The sequence below is a fragment of the Macaca nemestrina genome, chromosome 7 (genome assembly GCF_043159975.1).
Source record: "Macaca nemestrina isolate mMacNem1 chromosome 7, mMacNem.hap1, whole genome shotgun sequence".
Taxonomy (NCBI): Eukaryota; Metazoa; Chordata; class Mammalia; order Primates; family Cercopithecidae; genus Macaca; species Macaca nemestrina.
The window spans coordinates 146,506,701-146,526,418 of NC_092131.1; the positions used below are offsets into that span (position 1 = coordinate 146,506,701).

Here is a 19,718-nt window from a genome sequence, read left to right on the forward strand (position 1 = left end):
TGGGGGAGAGTGGAATCCCTATCACTTTATGTGTTAAGAAATTAAGTTTTTCTTCAGATTTAAAACATAAAAAACACATGAGAGCAAAATTAGTTCCCCATTGTCTCCAGAAAAATTGGTTTAACTCTGCTCCAAATGGGACATCAAATGGAGACCTTTGAAGACATTTTCGTAATTTATTACTTAACGATACTCAGATCTATTTAATACTTCATAGCTTTCTGCTGACTATGTATCTCTTTTAAAATGTCAGTGTTTTTAAAGCACTTTGTATTTATATCTTGAGGTTTACCTACTAAATTGATTTTACTGCTTTTTGTTTTGTTTCCTTTTTATATGTGCTAATAAAACTTCAAATAAAAGTTTTCTTGGTCTCAGGAAGATGCAACTAGGTATAGACAGGCTGTTGATTGTCTTGAAGGCCCAAACTTTCAAATGGTATTTCTACAAATGAAGAAAAAGCTTCAGTAAACTTTTCATTCTCCTGTTTTTAAGAGTCTGTAAGCATGGTAAAATGCTTGACGGGAATTGCAAAGAGCATCTATCTCTTCAGAGAAGGAAGAACTCTTGTAGAAAATTAAATCAATACTGTCCATTAATCATACTGCATGTCAGCCCTCAGACCACTCTGGAAGTTTCTGGTGAATGTAAAGAATCTTTAGATGTGTGAGGTCCTTAAAGATCTAAGTTAAACGAGAGGGGGTTTTTTAAAAGAAACCATTAGCACATGAAAGAAACTTCAGGGTAGATAGAAAAAAAACATTTGCTGCATAGCAGTAATTACACTTGTGGTTTTTGTTTTGTTTTTGGTTTAAACTTTCTTCTTAAAAAAACTTAACGCACATGAAATTTTAAGCCTTGTACTAATTATGCACTCCATGGACCGGAGGGGAGCTGCAAGACAACACTTGCTGGAGGAAAATATTTTATCTTGGTCTTTAAAAATATTTTTGTATGTTTATTTTATAACATACATAATATATTAGGGCAGTCACACATATGTATGTTATAAATAAATGAGGGTATATATAATGAGTATGTGTGTTAGAAAAAATTACTGATGGATAGTGAAACTTAAAAATTTGGAAACCACTGTTCTAAAATATTGAATCAGGTGTTTTGTTTTGTTTTTGAGGTTTTCTTTTTTTGTTTGTTTGGTTTTTTTTTGGAGTCTCTCTCTGTTGCCCAGGCTGGAGCGCAATGGCGTGATGTCAGCTCACTGCAACCTCCATTTTCTGGGTTCAAGTGATTCTCCTGCCTCAGCCTCCTGAGTAGCTGGGACTTCAGGCGTGCACCACTATACCCAGCTAATTTTGTGTTTTTAGTAGAGACGGGGTTTCACCGTGTTGCCCAGGCTAGTCTCCTGAACTCCAGCAGTCTGTCCGCCTCGGCCTCCCAAAGTGCTAGGATTACAGGCATGAACCCCCGCGCCCAGACTAGTAAGGTGTTTCTAAGTGATTATGCTTTGGGAAGCTTTATAGTTTAGAGAAGGAAATAGAGATTAATCAAATCGCCACATAATTTATCATTACAAATTTTAGTGTTATGATGTAAAATCATTTGGAGTGAAGGGGCTATGTAATAGTGAACACTGTAGTTTGAGGGTGGGGGTCTGGGTAGGTTTTCCTGAGAAGCTGGTACTGAATTTGAGATCTGAAAGATAATAGGAGTTAACTAGGCAAAGGATCCTGATGGGATAGTGAAAGAAGGGATGGTGTAAACTAAAGCGATAGAATGATCATCAAAGCAGGCTAAATACGAGTACTCATTTCTGTCTAAACAACCTGATTTATCAGTTGGTTTGGATAAGCTAGTGTGATCCCACGAGGGTTCTCTAACATCATCCTGACATAGTTTATTGAAACTGTACATATTTTCCTATTCCATTTTGAGATGCTTAGAAGCTTGAAAGACTTGAAATCCCAGCAAATGTGGGCTGCTGTAAGAGGAGGCCCCTTGAATTAGCCTTGATAGCCGACTCCATTGACATTTATCTTGATTTCTCATAGAAACTAGAGCAGCTGCCTCAGCTGAGTGTTACAGTGACATCTTAGCTTTCCCAGCCTGCCAGGATGTTAATAACTTATAAAACCTTTGCACACAGTAAGACAGCACATTATTATAAACAGTGCCTGATTATCACTATTGGTTCATCTCTTCCTGGGTAGATTGTGTAAATACATCTAACTGGAATCATTATTTCAAATTTATATATCTCCCATTTCCTTCTAAGAAAGTTGAAGTGACCTGATACAGAAACACCAAACTTAAGAAAATAAAAAAACAAATAGATGAAACAAGGCCCAGTATTAGGAATTTAGGGTTAAACACACTCATACTTAAAGCGAGAATGTAAATTAATATACAACTTTTCTAGGGATAATTGGGCAATACCAAAAATGGGAGGGGACTTAGGCATACTCTGACCAGAAATTCCATTAATAGAGACCTGTCACAAGAAAATAATATTGAGGGCCAGGCGCAGTGGCTCACGCCTATAATCCCAGCACTTTGAGAAGCTGAGGTGGGCGGATCACGAGGTCAGGAGTTCGAGACCAGCCTGGCCAACATAGTGAAATGCCGTCTCTACTAAAAATACAAAACTTAGCCGGGCATTGTGGTGCGTGCACCTGTAGTCCCAGCTGCTTGGGAGGCTGAGGCAGGAGAATCGCTTGAACCCAGCAGGCAGAGGTTGCAGTGAGCCAAGATTGCACCACTGCACTCCAGCTTGGGCTACAGAGCAAGACTTCATCTCAAAAAATATATGTAATAATAATAATAATGTGCATGCACAAACATTTAACCTCAAGAGTGTTTAATATACAGGGTCCCTTATAATTGGAAAAGCTGGAGAAAACCTATATTTTTAGCTACTGAGATTTAATAAGCTATGGTACATTCATACAATTTGAATATAGTCTACAGCCATACCACCCTGAATGCTCCTGATGTCATCTGAATAAATACGGACATTGAAAGGAATGTTTTAGAAGAGAAATGACAGAAATAGTTCACAGTGTATTACATTTTAAAAGCAGGTTATAAAATACATAAATATTGAATATGTGTATGTATGGATAGTAAAGGGAATGAAAAGAAAATAGCAACCTAATGTTCACAGTGCTTATCTCCATGTGCTGGTATTAAGAACCTTTTATTTTTATTTCCTTTTGTTTGCTTGTCTGAATTTTATAAATTTTTCATAACAAATGTATTTGATTCTAATTTTTTAAAAAGTAATTTTAAATTGAATATACCTAGATGAAGATATTGGGACAAAGATAAATAAAGACTGGAAAATCAATGAAGCTAGGATTATGTTCTTTATCGCGTGCCATATGGTCTTATACTATTGCTAGAAATGGCCTATAAGTTTAGTTACTTACTTCCTTGCAGTCAGAACAAACTACAGTTAGCTATGGGACACAGGATATTTTAATTATCAGAAGAAGTTTGTAGTATACTAATTAAATTCCCAGGATACATTACCTCCAGAAAAACTCTTACGTTGAAATGGTTGAAGAATCTCTATGAATCATGTGTTGAAATCATTTTAACGTATGCTTGATAATAAGGAAAGAAGATTCCTGTGGTATCTAGGATTATTAAGAAGTTATAAAGTTTTGGTTGACCTAGAGATGTTAGTGGAGGAAACAAAACATTTTTTCTTAACTTTCACCTTTCTCCATCTGAATGGCCAAGTATGATGATTTTTAGTGTGTTCCCCTTTCTTGAATAGCTACATATCCTCTCTTTTTATAAAATGACCTTTATCTCAGAAGAAAAATCATGGCAATGGACCTCAATTGTGACCCCACAAAACCATAGAAACTATGTTTAAAGCCTCCAATAACCTTAAGAAGTAAGGAGACACGCTTGTAAAAGGCCCGTTTTTCTGTGCGTATCTCTGAGAAATTACAGTGATTGTTTTAATCATAGTAATTCTGTGTCCTCAGAGGGCTCAATTGTGTACTTACATGGCCTCATTCTTGGTATACTGTATTCTGGTGCTGTGTAGATTTTACAGATTGGCATTCTAGTATGATTCATTGGGAATTTAAAAAGAAATCTACATTTGCATACTTTATATTCAAAGTCCCAGGTAGTTCTAGAAATCTTACTAGAAGTCTGACAGCATGCTGGTATCTCTTCTTTTTATTGTCCTTAGTGTCAAAAAAGTGATCAATATAAACATTTGTATATACATAGATGGATATAACTTGATATAGATAAAAAGAGATAAAATTGGCCACTAAGAAAATTATGCTGCTCTGGCCGGGCTCATGCCTGTAATCCCAGCACTTTGGGAGGCCGAGACAGGCGGATCACGAGGTCAGGAGATCGAGACCATCCTGGCTAACACGGTGAAACCCCGTCTCTGCTAAAAATACAAAATATTAACCGGGCGTAGTGGCGGGCACCTGTAGTCGCAGCTACTCAGGAGGCTGAGGCAGGAGAATGGCGTGAACCAGGAGGTGGAGGTTGCAGTGAGCCGAGATTGCGCCTCTGCACTCCAGCCTGGGCGACAGAGCGAGACTCTGTCTCAAAAAAAAAGAAAAAGAAAAATTATACTGCTCTGGGTTAGGAAAGCTTTTGAAGTCATGTCTCTCTTCAACAAGCAACCTAACAGATTATAGATTTTTTGTTTTTCCTTCATAAAATACCCTAGATTAAAGTCATAATTTAACCTTTGTAGTATTCTCGTCAAAAATGTTTAGCCCGAATCTAATAAGAAACCGTCAGATAAGTCCAGATTGTGAGACATTCCACAAAACAGCTCAACTGGAAATGCCATCCTTGGGGAAGACAGGAAAAGAGCAGGAGACAGTTCTAGATGGAAACATGACGTGGAGTGTGTAATCCTGGATTTTTGTGGGGAAAAGCAGTTATAAATAATACTATTGGACAATTTTGGAAATTTAAATACAGACTATATATTAGACAAATGTTGCCATTGTTAAATTTGTTTGGTGTAATAATACTGTGTTTATGTTGAAGAACATTCCTCTTTAGGGGAAAACGTCACAGTATTTAGGTGTGATGTGAAGTGTCATGCTGATTCAATAAAAGAAAAGATGTGTATAAGTACACACAAAAAAGAGTAGGAAATAAAGCAAATACATTGCAATGTCTAAAACTAATTTTAAAGGTTTAAAAATGCCCTGTACTCTTGTACTGACAATTTTTAGTCTGTAGCATCTCCAAATTAGATAATGAGTTTACAGTGATTAGGCACTGAAAGGTTAAAACAACAGCACTTCTGAAGCAATTGCTTATAAAAAAAATTCTCTAGGAATGTGGGGATATTTAAAAGTTGTATCAGTCAGTATATATTATAAGTTTGTCTCTTAAGAAATTAAGGCACAGAAAATCAGTTTCTTATTCATACTGTCCAAAGCCCACTTGTTCATATTGTCCATAGTTCTTACTGTCTTATTCATACTGTCCAAAGCCCACTTGAGGAACTAAAGGCTGTTTCTGTAGCTGAGTGGATAATACAAAAATACTCTGAACTGAAATTATTTCCTTAAACAACTGAATAACTCATTCATGAAACGTTTGTAAACTGATATTTATAATAATATATTTCAGATTGAATATAAGAAACCTAGATCTGTTGAATGTTTTATTTATTGGAAAATCTTTTTGGTTTAATTGTATATGCTTAAATTGTTTGAGGTTCTCTGTCATACGTCTTGAAAACCATTTGAAGATATGTTGAATACCTTTCAGTACCTCTAAGCATCTTCAGTATCTTTTAATACCTGAAAAATTTCAGGTTGAATAGACTGTTTATAGCCAGTTAACACATTGATAATATGCAGCTGCTCAGATCTCAGAACTCCCAGAATTCTCTTATATGCTAACATTAAAATCGATTTCCGAGTGATGCACTCAGTGAAGTTTACATAAGTTGTTGTAACATACTGTTTCTTGTGAGTTTTAAAGGAGGTGTATATAAATAATCAATCATGGTTTTATCACTGTGATTGATGAAGCCAATATTTTACCAGCTTGCATTTCCCACTTGAGAAGAAATTTAAGATTGGTTTCAAGCCATCTGCAGCTTTCTCATTTTATAAGCTTGCTTTTCACTGCCGAGGGTTGGAATTTGAAGGGATGGTTATCAAACTACAGATGTTTTTGCAATGAAACTGTGCACCTCTGACCAAGTCACTGTGGTTCAGGAGATGATAGATGGTATTTTCATGTTGCTTCACAAAAGGGTCAAAATGGCATGGCAAGCCCACGACAGTGAAACGGAAAAATATTAGTCCTGGGAGGAAATTTATTTCATAGCTTCAGGGGAAGTTTGGTTGTCATGAATAGGCTCTCTCTGTCAGTCTATAAAAATATTGTTTGTAAGGCAATGATGTATGTGAGACAGACCGTGTATGTGTGTTGGCAGACAGAGCAGCTACTTAAACAAATGCTAAGCCAAGTACAGTAGCATGAGTCAAGTGTTCTACTTCGGATGCTTTTAGGGTAACGATTGTTTTTGATAGAAATGTCAACATCATCAAATTTATTTCATTTTCTGATGTAACAACTTTACACTTCCTTTGTAAATTTTATACCTTCTTAATGATTCTAGGGTACGGCACACATACCGCTATTCTAACACACTGTTTTTGTTTTAGAATTATAAATTTTGTACTTATAATCAATGATCATTCCATTTTACTCACTTTTAAATTATTTGGGTATGTATATGTGGACATAGCCTTAATAGTATGGTTCATATACAACTACTATAAATTCTGGGACAGTGAAGCCACTGTCCTTTTGAAGTGTTCTTTTCTTTTTGTCTTCCCTAACCAAAGGAGATATGAACCCTCACTGTATTTCCATTAATTGGTAGTGCAGTGGGAGAGACTCATCTTACACAATTGGACCAGTGAGGTTCGTTTCTTCCACAGCGATTCACAAAAGGAAAGGCCTTCCATTAGAGAAGTACATAGGAGATCAAAAACCATGTTTGTGGGACCTTCCAGTCTCACTTTCGTATTAGTTTTTCAGTGTTTGAATGTAAATCAAATTCACTTACAGCAGAGTTCAAGTAGAAATCTTCAACTCTAAATATTTCTTATCTAGACATCCTAAGGGAATACATTTGTCAAAAAATAAAAAGTTTTGTTAAAATAATTTTTAAAAGCCTGATGGACAAATAAAAATGAAATTACATGATCAAAAAAGAAATAACAGGATCAAAACATTAGTGAATACAACATAACTGGGAAAGGAAAGCCGTATGCTTCTGGAGTTTACAAAACAATCCCAGTCATTGGGGGGAGATTTTAAAAGTAGAAATTATCGGCCAGGTGCAGTGGCTCACGCCTGTAATCCCAGCACTTTGGGAGGCTGAGGTGGGTGGATCACGAGGTCAGGAGATCGAGACCATCCTGGCCAACATGGTGAAACACCATCTCAAAAAAAAAAAAAATTTACAAAAAATTAGCCCTGCATGATAGCGGGCACCTGTAGTCCCAGCTACTCAGGAGGCTGAGGCAGGAGAATCGCATGAACCCGGGAGGCAGAGCTTGCAGTGAGCCGAGATTGCGCCACTGCACTCCAGCCTGGGCAACAGAGCGAGACTCTGTCTCAAAAAAAAGAAAAAAAAAAATAGAAATTATTTGGCCGGGTGCAGTGGCTGATGCCTGTAATTCCAGCACTTTGGGAGGCTGAGGCCGGCGAGCAGATCACCTGAGGTCAGGAGTTCGAGACCAGCCTGGCTGACAGGGCAAAAGACCGTCTCTACTAAAAGTACAAAAATTAGCTGGGCATGGTGGGACATGCCTGTAATCCCAGCTACTCAGGAGGCTGAGGCAGGAGAATCACTTGAACCCAGGAGGCAGAGGTTGCAGTGAGCTGAGATGACGCCATTGCACTCCAGCCTGGGCAACAAAGAGGGAAACTGCATCTCAGGGAAAAAAAAAAAAAAAAAAAAAAAAAAGATCAATAGGATATACTTATTTTGGTAGGAAACTGATTCTCAAATGTCACATACAAAGAACTTTCTTCTAAATTATTCTAAACTCAGTAGGAGAGGGGATGTTTTTACTGGGAGTGAGAGAGGTTATTTGTCTTAAGACCCTTCGGGGGGTGGGGGGCAAAACAAAAGAGTGTGTCATTTCAGGTTTAGATCAGTACTCTACTGGTCAGCTTCCATGAAAGCTGTATATAGAATACACAGGGAAAGTGTGAGAAGGGAAGGACTGACCACTCCATCTGCTGTTCTGTTTTACACTCAAATCTTCTATATATTATCATATGACAAATTTATAACATTTTGGCATAGTCATCATTAAAGAGAACTCCTTTAAATTTATAATGCAAACAAAGTGAAAAATGTTTCTGAGTAACAATCCCTTTTAGAGATTCAGTTTATAAATGGAGAATGAATTTTTAATCTAGGCTTAAAGTTTACCTTCTTTTAGCTAAAAACCTGTTTTTTTAAATCAGCATGACTAGTACGTTCATATAAGATATTATTTTAATCATCATGAATTCACATTTTCCATTCTAACACAAGTTTGATGATATGAGACAAAGAATTCTGTCTTAGAGATCTGCTCCCCTCATCTCGGTGTGATTTCAAGTGGAGAAACACTGTAGTCTTACATTTGGAAGACTTGAAGGCAGATCGCGTTGTTCAAATGTGATTTGTGTTTTTGTTACTGTGCTTACACATAGCATTTTAGCCTAGTGTTTCACTCGGCTTCCCTTTCCCACCCATCCCCCTTAGCGTTTTTCCTGCTCCTCTGCTGCTGGGCCAGACTTGAGCTGGCCCCAGATTCTATGTCAGAGGCCATGACCCAGGTGTCAGAGCAGTCTGTACCGCTGGCCTCTTCTCTGAATAATTATGGGAGGGGGGTATTGTGTCGAAGAGACAGGCTTGGGGGCAGTGCAGTCACCCTGGCTAGCCAGACCAAGGAGCTCTCCAGTTGGACTGCAGGGGAACAATGGGCCTGAAAAGGCTTACACAAAACCTTGTAGCACAAAAGATTAAATTAAAAATGGATATTTGGCTAGACATTAGGTTTCATCCTTCAGACTTTCACCTTTCTTACTTATTCTGATAATTTCCTCCCTAAACATCTTGAGATTTCGCATATCCTGACCTTGTATCAGCATATTTTCCGATTGCTACCTACTTTTGCATATATATTCTAATTTGACAATTTTTAATGCTTTGAAGCTGTATTGATTGTGACACTTTGTTGCTGCTATAGCAAAGCTTTTCTATAGCAGCATTTTAAGTAAACAATTTAAAGTTATACATAGTCATCTTCAAATAGTGCTTTTTTATTTTCTTTATGCATTTTATTAGGCCACCCCAGCGTGTTCCTGTCTGTAAATTGAAAAGTGGCAGAGGGTAATCCTAAAGTAGATGTGATTGCTTTTCTTCCTTTGGTCGTAGGAGGATTTTTTTCCCCCTACTTGAGAATTTCCACAGAAGGATGGGCAATAAAACTCTCTTAAGTCTTCACCAGAGCTGAATTTTAGAAATAGTGTTGGAGGTGGAGTCACTCCTGTGGGGGAAAAGTTTTCTCATGTTCTTGACCTCGGGTTTTCTCTTAATTTTATCTAACCCCGACCTGCTTGCTCTGACCTGGCTCTTTTCAAGGCTTCTGGAGCCTCACAAACATACATCAGCTGAAAGCAACGAAGACCTATTTTCATGACCCAAAGATTATCTCTTATTATTGATCCACAGCGCAGTACTTTGAAATGATTGTTTTTTCTTACGCATTTTCCACGGAACAAACCTGTTAGTGTTACAACAAAGGGTCCATACAGTTTGAATGTGGTGTCCATCGGTTTTACTATCTTAGTTCATCTTCACTCAGGCAGTGCTTACTCTTCATGGTATTGGGGGGAAGGTACGATGAAGCTTCGTACTCAGTGAGCGTGTTAGCTTTTGCCTTGGGTCTTAAAGTGTAAGAGTAAAGCAATGGTCAAAAGCCAGCAGGATTGGAATTCTTGAATGTGTTCTCCTCAAAGTAAAATTTATTTACTGCCTAATGTTTATATATCTCATTATTGTGCTTTTGTTCTACTGGGCATTTGAGTAGCTTGAATGTGTGTATTAATATCTCCCCTTTATTCAGAGCCTGTAACCTAGCCTGTTTCAGAGATAACCAAGAAGTTGGAGGTGGGAGGGGAAGGGTTTCAAGCCACTTCATAGGAGAGGATGCCATTCTTTCGAATGTACTCCTTTACACATACTCTTACTATTTTGCTATCTGATTTCTCAAACATTAGTGATATAGGGCCCCTGTTTTACAAAATAGGCCCAAAAGCACACACTTGGAACTGAAGGACAACCCTCTGCCAAGCATGTCCTCTTCCAATTCTGTTGGTTGACCTGGGCTGGAAACTTTCACATGTTCTTTTCTTTTCTTTTTTTTGAGACTGATTCTCACTCTGTCACCCAGGCTGGAATGCAGTGGTGGGATCACTGCAACCTCTGCCTCCTGGGCTCAAGCAATCCTCGCATCTAAGCGTACCAGGTAGCTGGGACTATAGGAATGCACTATCATGCCTAGCTAATTTCTGTATTTTTTGTAGGGACGGGGGTTTTGCTGTGTTGCCCAGGCTGGTCTCGAACTCCTGAGCTCAAGCCATCTGCCACCCGTGGCTTCCCAAAGTGCTGGGATTACAGGCGTGAGCCACCAAGCTCAGCCACTTGATACTTTCTTACTCCTTAGTCTCTTCTCTCAACAGTTCCATTTAGTCACCTGCCTTCCATGTATATTTAATAAAGTCTACAGTGTCTCACTGGGCTCTCAAAGCTCTGTGTGATCTGTCCCCAGCCTCACTTTTCTGTGTGACCCTCCCCCATAAAATACCCTTTACTGCTGCAAATCTGAATTCCTCCCTGTGACTTCTCTCAGGGACAGTGTGCTCCTGTCTCCACACCTTTGCTCATACTCTTCCCTTGGCCTAGATCTCTTCTTCCCCATTCTTATTGTAGGATCAAGTTCTGCTCAATGCCACCCCCTTTGTGAAGCCCTGCCCACTCTCCAAAGTAAGTGGTAATTGTTCTCTCTTGTGAATGAGTTTAACACGTCATCTCTTTTGCAGCAGTTATTCCTATCTTGCGTGGTACTTACATTTATTTTTTTTTTGTCTTAGCTCCCCTAATAGATTGTTATCTAAACAAATTTGAGAACACTGATAAATGTGTCAGCTTTCCAGTTGTACAGATGAGGAAACTGAACTCCACCAGACTGAGCAACTTTCATAGCCACACGGCGTGTTAATCCAAGATTTATATCCAAATCTCCAAATTCCCAAACCAACTTTCTCCCCTAAACTTAGTCATTTAGCACTAAAAGACACCTATCAAGTACATGATGTTTTTTTCTAAACATTTTACAAGTATAAACTCATTTAATCCACATTTTATAGATGACGAAGCTTGATTCAAACCCCAAACCCAAGTAGTGTAGTTACGGAGTCTGTTGTTTAATTACTATACCACCATGCCCTTGTACATGAGAGAGAGCAGGGATTAGGAATCATAGAATGCTAATAGCAATTATATTATTACTATTTATTTATTTATTTATTTATTTATTTTTTGAGACTGAGTCTCACTCTGTCTCCCAGGCTGGAGTGCAGTGACGTAATCTCAGCTCACTTCAACCTCCACCTCCTAGTTTCAAGCGATTCTTGTGCCTCAGCCACCCAAATAGCTGGGATTCCTTTCTTTATGTGCTTACCACCACACCTGGCTAATTTTTGTATTTTTAGTAGAAACAGAGTTTCACCATGTTAGCTAGGCAGGTCTCTAACTCATGGCCTCAAGTGATCCACCCACCTTGGCCCCCCAAAGTGCTAGGATTACAGGTCTGAGCCACCGTGCCCTACCACTTTATATTTTATTAGTATATTATTATTGTTGTTGTTATTATACTCAAGCCCTCTTTTAAAGCACTTCATGTGAATTAAATTATTTTCCCTCCCCCCACAGCTTCTTGAGATGGATGCTATTATCATTGTTATACCCATTTTACAGGTGATTGTAACCGAGGTACAGAGAGAAAAAATAACTTCCCCAAGTTTCATAGCAATGACCAAGCTAGTGTTGGAATTCCAGTCAGCCTGGGTTTAACATCCCAGCTCTTAACCACTGTGCTAGGCTGTCTCTTAGCTTCTTAGTAGCACTGAGTCATTAGGAAAGTTATCTTCTATTTGGCTCAGCATCCACTCACTGTAGAGGACATTGAAGCAAAACTGATACAGAGGGGTTTTTTTGTTGTGTTTTGTTTTTTGAGATGGAGTCTCACTCAGTCTGGAGTGCAGTGGCATGATCTCGGGTCTCTGCAACCTCCGCCTCCTGGGTTCAAGTGATTCTTCTGCCTCAACCTCCTGAGCAGCTGGGACTATAGGCACATACCACCATGCCTGGCTAATTTTTGTATTTTTAGTAGAGATGGAGTTTCACCATATTGGCCAGGCTGGTCTCAAACTCCTGACGTCATGATCTGCCCGCCTCTGCCTCCCAAAGTACTGGGATTACAGGTGTGAGCCACCGTGCCCGGCCAATACAAAGGTTTTTGAAGTTTATATGAAATATTTATATAATTCATATATAAATATTGAATAAGATAGCCCTTCTTTTTACTGCTATTTCATCAGGCCTTTCATTTGGTGAAACTTAAGCAATTGCCATAGTTCCTGCATAACTGTTTTGATTTGCTCATTCATCAGATACTCAGATACTAGATTTCAGCTGTTATCTGAATGTCTCCCACCTCCTTAATGCCTGGATGAGGGGGTCATCACTCTCCTAACTGGCACACAGATGCCATCTAGTGATGGAGAACAGAAATGCAAGTTTTTCAAGTACAACGCTGAACGAGGGCATGGGGTTTTTTGTGTGGTGTTTAGAAACATATATCAGTGTAGGTTACTTAAGGTGTTACACAGAGGTACAGTTAATGCACTATTATTGTTAGATCGTGTGCAGTTAGAATGGGATTAAGTGAGTTGTTGAGGAGTACAACTTTAAAAGATTTTGGCATTAGAGAGTCTCATTTTATAGGCCTTTGTCTTGTTCTGAGTGTGGTCATTGAGGATAAGAAACACCTCATTGTAAAAATGGGATATAATTATTATTAACAGATTGAATTAATTTTTGTTTCCATATGCTTGCTGTTTCTAATACTTGCCCTCAAACTCTTCCAGATTTCCTTTTAATGAAATGACTTACTGTTCTTCCACTAGGAAAGGAATTTATTAAGTTGTTTTCCAAAGCGTTTATCATCATTAGGGCTGTTTCTTTGTTGGCAGATGAGAGATTATTAGATTAATATGGAAGATGTGGGTGAAGGTAGATATACCACTGGGAGGAATATATGCCATCTGACATGGTTGCCAAAACAGCAAGCATTCTTAGTGGCCACAGACACAAAACACAGTTGTTTCAATAGTATATACAAGCCAACGCACACTTGGGAACCTTTGCCTGCCTGCTCTATACACCAGAGAATATTAGGGAGGACAGAGAGTGGTTAAACTCAGCTTTAGTATTTGCCAATTGCTAATTTGCCGATATTCTGTTCTCTAGATCTTGTTTGTATGAACAAACGGAGATCTTTGATATTGATAAGCTTTCACAAAGTTGATTCCAAAATGTGATAAGTTTGCCATACTTTTGATACTACCTTTTCTCCCAGGCACCTTTACTCACATGACAGCAATATAATATTTTGTGTTTACTAATTATAGGAGCTCTACAAAGTACTTCATAGGCATGATTTCATTTAATATTCTTAAAATCCCTATCAGAGAGGTCCTGTTAACATTTCCATCTTCCAAATCAAAATAAACGAGGCTTAGAAAAGTAAGAAACTTGCTCAAGTCTATACAACTGTCAGGGTTAAATAATACTTACAGATAGAATATTCATTTATCAGCCTGTCTTCTTTGGTAGATTGAAATTAAAAGCAAGATTTGCGTTGTTCTAGTCCTTGAGTCTCTCATGCAGTGCCTGACTTTTGGTAGGCTCTTGATAAATGTTTATTGATATCTGCGAACTCTTTCTTAGACAGCCAGACCTGGCTCTGACTGTTCCTTTTTTATTTTGAGACAGAGTTTCACTCTTGTCAACCAGACTGGAGTGCAATAGTGTGATATCGGCTCATGCAACTGCTGCCTCCTGGGTTCAAGCAGCTCTCCTGCCTCAGCCTCCCGAGTAGCTAGGATTGCAGGCACCCCCCCATCATGCCCGGCTATTCCTTGTTTTTTTAGTGGAGATGGGGTTTCACCATATTGGCCGAGCTGGTCTCACGTGGTCCACCTGCCTCGGCCTCCCAAAGTGCTGGGATTACAGGTGTGAGCCACCACGCCCAGACTAACTCTTCTTTATGTGACTAATAATCCAAGTAGAAGAGCTGGTGATGAGAATGAATCAGGTTGGAAGGAGGGTGAGACCAGTCCTAGAGCCAGCAGGGAAAAGATGGAGAGTACAGCCATAGCAGTGTGCCAGGAGGATGATCGTTTTAGGGCCAAAGGGTGACTCCCTACTAAAAGAACATTTGGCTAGGGACAGAATGTAAATGTAAGCTGACAGTCCAGAGCTGCACTGTTATGAATCAAATTTGTGTTAGATTAATTTGAGCTTCCTTTCCTAACCCTTTGTCTTTATATATTGCTAAAGCTTTAAGCAAGTTTAACCCTAAATTCAAGTATTACCCATTTGAGCCATCACCCCAGGACCATTAAGAATTGAGGAGTGAGGCCGGGCGCGATGGGCTCACGCCTGTAATCCCAGCACTTTGGGACACCAAGGCGCATGAATCACAAGGTCAGGAGATCGAGACCATCCTGGCCAACATGGTGAAACCCCGTCTCTACTAAAATACAAAAAAAAAAAAATTAGCCGGGCATGGTGGTGCACGCCTGTAGTCCCAGCTGCTTAGGAGGCTGGGGCAGGGGAATTACTTGAACCTGGGAGGCAGAGGTGGCGGTGAGCCGGGATCGCACCACTGCACTCCAGCCTGGCGACAGAGCAAGACTGTGTCTCAAACAAAAAAAAAAAAAATTGAGGAGTCATTTTTTATGCTCCTTTTGTTGAGTTTTGAATAAACTAGAACCAACTTCTCCCTGTCTTCCCTTTCTCCTCCTTCCCTTGCTGGGCTTTGAGGAGGCCTGCAGTATTTGTGGCTGTTCTTTCTTTCTAACTCTACTTTCTCCCCAAAACCACATAGCCTAAGTCTGCTGAGTCTCATGTAACCAAGCACCACAGACGTGGCAGTGCTTAACACAAGAAGGGCTGTAACAGGCCTTGGGACTGGTTCCCTGTGGCATTTTAAGGTGTTGGCCCTGGTCTCTGCTTTGTCCCTTAGGCGTCGGAGGGTCTTTGCAGAACTGTGAAGTTTTAGGACTTGACTTTTGCTACTTATGCTGAGGTTCATTCTTAGTGTATTTACGTGTATTTAGCATATTGGTCCTAAACTTTGCTTTTCACCCTGTATCCTTAATTCTGTTAATGCTGTAGCTATTCTGTTTTCTTTTTTAGCTGATCATTGTTACTGCCTGGTAGTGCTCATCTTAACACTATTTGAGGGCTCTGGTCCCTACTTCCACTCTTAAATTTACAAACACGAAGTCACATTTCTGAAAAATTAATGAACAAGAATGAACCAGGATATTCCAGGGTCTCTGGATTAACAAACCAAAATAATAATATGACTAGATTTTGAGACTGGAGACAAATTTCTTAAAGCTAAAAAGGAAGGTGTGGTAAATCCACATTGTCCACTGCTCAGCTTTGCCCCTAACCTGGTAATTTATTCTGTTTTTTTATTTGTGTGTGTGTGTGTGTGTGTGTGTGTGTTTTAAACTTTTCTATTTGGATAGAAGGGATCTTGTATGCCTGATATAACCTGGGAAGGAACCTGGTCCTTGAGACAGTGACTCCCTGATGATTTCCAAATAGGAGACCGGGAGCTGCTCCTCCTTTCATGGGGCTTCTGTGAGTCTGTCCTGAGTGGGCAGTAGCCAAGCGCTTGGGGCATTAAAAGAGCAACTTGTTCTCTTATCTCTTTGGGTTGGGACACATTAGGTGTTTCTGTCTGACCAACAAAAAAGTTTAATTCTGGGTTTAAAATTTAGTATAAGAAGTTTATTTTTTAAAAAGGAAGAAGGAGGCCAGGCGCCGTGGCTCAAGCCTGTAATCCCAGCACTTTGGGAGGCCGAGACGGGCGGATCACGAGGTCAGGAGATCGAGACCATCCTGGCTAACACGGTGAAACCCCGTCTCTACTAAAAATACAAGAAAATTAGCCGGGCGAGGTGGCGGGCGCCTGTAGTCCCAGCTACTCGGGAGGCTGAGGCAGGAGAATGGCGTGAACCCGGGTGGGGTGGAGCTTGCAGTGAGCTGAGATCGCGCCAGTGCACTCCAGCCTGGGGCACAGAGCAAGACTCCATCTCAAAAATAAATAAATAAATAAATAAATAAGTAAATAAAAAGGAAGAAGGGAAAACTTGAAGAATCCATTTTAGGGCTAACAAATGGAACCATTCCAGAGATGTATTCATGCAGTGTTGATTGAAGTTGTTTGCACAGTAGAAAAAAGATTAATCTCTCCACCTGTACTCATAACCCTCATCAAAATGAGCTTTCTCTGTGAAATAGCTGTATTCATATCTGGCCCCCTGTGGAGAACATGAGCTACTTTGAGGGCAAATCTATCCTATCCTTCCTTTTCTGTATCTCCTGTATTCTGGTATAATACCTTTATATTCCGGAGCCTTTCCTAAAGACACTCTTCTAATTGAGTAGAGACAGAATAAAGTATTTTTCAGCTGGGCATGTTGGCTCACACCTGTAATCCCAGCACTTTGTGAGGCCAAGGTAGGTGGATTGTTGAGGCTAGGAGTTTAAGACCAGCCTGACCAACATGGGGAAATTAGCCAGGTGTGTGCCTTAGTATATGCCTGTAGTCCCAGCTACTTGGGGGGGGCTAAGGTAGGAGGATCACCCGAGCCCAGGGAAGTGAAGGCTGCAATGAGTCATGATCGCACCACTGTCATCCAGCCTGGGCAGCAGAGTGAGAACCAGTGTCCAAAAAGAAAAAAATCATTATTATTAGGAGACAAGCTTCTTTTGACAGAGGCACAGGTGTTTGTGTAAATTTAGAGACCCTGTACTTTGTCACGGAAATAACAAGTTCTTGGTTCAGCTTCATGCATATTGGACATTCTCCTTAACACCTTTGAAGGCCTGCTGCAGTGGCTCATTCCTGTACTCCCAGCACTTCGGGAGGCCAAGGCGGGCAGATCGCTTGAGTACAGGAGTTGGAGACCAGCCTGGGCAATATGGTAAGACTTCATCTCTACCCAAAATGCCAGGTGTGGCAGTGTGTGCCTGTAGTCTCAGCTACTTAAGAGGCTGAGGTGGGAGGATCATCTGAGCTCGGGAGTTTGAGGCTGCAGTGAGCTGTAATTGCACCACTGCCCTCCAGCCTGGGCAGCAGAGTAAGACCCTCTCTCAGAAAACAAACAAAAGAAACCTTGGTATCACAGCTTACACATAAAATGGGCATAACATCTACCTTATGGCGTTTTCTGATAGTCAAATGAGATGATGTATCCAAAAGACATTTTCTATAGGATGGTCAAATGCTAGATGAGTCTTCTTACCTCTATCCAGAAAGGTTAGAAGTTTTCTAAGTCTCAGAAATTTTTCATCTTGTAGTTTTTTGAAAAGAGAAATGGAAATGAAAATATTTTGGAAAATTCTTTCAATGAATTTTAATATTAAATATTAGAAAATAGCCGTTTCTAAAATACTTATACAAACATATTACTTTGGAGAGTTTTATAAACTTTATATTTTATTTTGGGATTTTATTTAGTTGGTTTATTTTAGAGATGGGGCCTTGTTCTGTTGCCCATGCTGGAGCACAGTAGCACAGTCATAACTCACCACAGCCTCCAACTTCTGGGCTCAACTGGTCCTCCTGGTGCAACCTCCTGAGCAGCTGGGACTATGGCATGTACCACCGCACCAAGCTAATTTTTATTTTATGTTTTATAGAGATGTGATCTTGCTGTATTGCCCAGGCTAGTCTTGAACTCCTGTCCTCAACTTCCCAAAGTGCTGGGGTTACAGGTGTGAGTTACTGCATCCAGCCTCTATTTTTAGATTTTTAAATGTTTGGATTCACTCTAGAATTATTTTTAACCTTTAATTTCACGTCGTTTTCCGGATTGGTTATATCTGTTAAGGATTATTGTTTTTCCTTATGAAATGTTGAATTTATTTGTGTGTTTTTTGTTTATTTAGAGAAGTATAATAGAGAAATATATTATTTTTCAGTTGTACCCTCTTTTTTTTTGAGACCGAGTTTCGCTCTGTCACCCAGGCTGGAGTGCAGTGGCACAATATTGGCTCACAGCGACCTCCGCCTTCCAGGTTCAAACGATTCTCTTGTCTTAGCCTCCTCAAGTAGCTGGGATTACAGGCATGTGCCATCACGTCCGGCTAATTTTTGTATTTTTAGTAGAGATGGGGTTTCACCATGTTGGCAAGGCTCGTCTCGAACTCCCAACCTCGGGTGATCCACCCGCCTTGGCCTCCCAAAGTGCTGGGATTTCAGGCATGAGCTATCACGCCCAGCCTGAGTTGTATATTTTTGCCCTGAGCAAGTATTCTGTATTTAAATGTCATCATAAACAGTTAACTTAAATGTGTTTTTATTATTGAACTTTTTGATTATTTTTTAAATTATGTAAGTTAAAATATATAACTATTTTTTCAAAGCCTTTAAAAAAGTTGTTTTAATGTGCATTGGATGGACTTTAGTTTTAGTATTGTGATAGTTAACAAACACCAGTAGAGGGAGCTCCAACTCATCTTTCTTGGTGAAGTTCGCACTTGAGAATGTAGGTTTGTAGAAAGAAAGGACACATTTAAACTTAAAACTTAAGCAAAACATGGTTATATAAATTTTCAGAGGTACTAAAGAATGAGAATTGTAATTTTCTTTAGCTTTTTGGAATAAAACAATCTCAGTTGGAGTTCCATACTTTGAAGTAAATAGCCCTCAAATATAACTGCCTAAACAAAAAACTTCCACAAAGTGTAATCTCTTGCAAATGATCCATCAAGCAACCCAAGGCTTTTAAAATCAAGAATCTATCTGCCAGTTAAAGAAGAGGAGGAGGAAGAGGAGAGAAAGGAAAACAACGGTAGTGTTATTGTTTGAAATTAGATTAAGGAAAGTAAAATTGTAAATTAGTGGTAGATGGGTCACAATAGCAGTGTCATATGAAGGTGAATTGCTGAGTCATTGAGCCGTAATTTTATATTACTGAGAACTTTTATGCATTCAGAAGATTTTTGAACCAAAATCTGTAAAAGCTTCGTTCAGAACCTTTGCTCAGATCTAAAGACCTGGTCCTAATTATTTCCTATTGGTTTCTTTATAGACCCCAGAAGAAAATATCATGTGAGGCTCCTGGCTTACAACAACGTGGAAGATGGCTATCAGGCAGATCAGACCGTCAGCACTCCAGGATGTGTGTGTAAGTGAAAGCCGTGGCCGTTTGTTTTACTATGGCTCACACTGTTCTTTCTCCTCCTCCTCCTTTTAGTACAGTCTCACTACTCCTTGGAAGCCTTGGTGGCTTAATTACTTTATATCTTCTGTGCTGAGTAGCATAGTTTTTTTGTTTTCTTTTTTTGTTGTTGTTGTTTT

At 39.5% G+C, this 19,718-nt stretch overlaps 1 protein-coding gene across 2 annotated transcripts in view; it reads left to right on the forward strand.

The window, feature by feature from the left end:
• Nucleotides 1-19,718, forward strand: part of LOC105489865 (protogenin) — a 123,910-nt gene that overhangs the window by 82,929 nt on the left and 21,263 nt on the right. For both annotated transcript variants that reach the window (XM_011755065.3, XM_011755072.3), the window contains one exon: nt 19,450-19,545. In XM_011755065.3, coding sequence (XP_011753367.2) covers nt 19,450-19,545 — 96 coding nt within the window. The remainder of the gene's footprint in view (nt 1-19,449; nt 19,546-19,718) is intronic.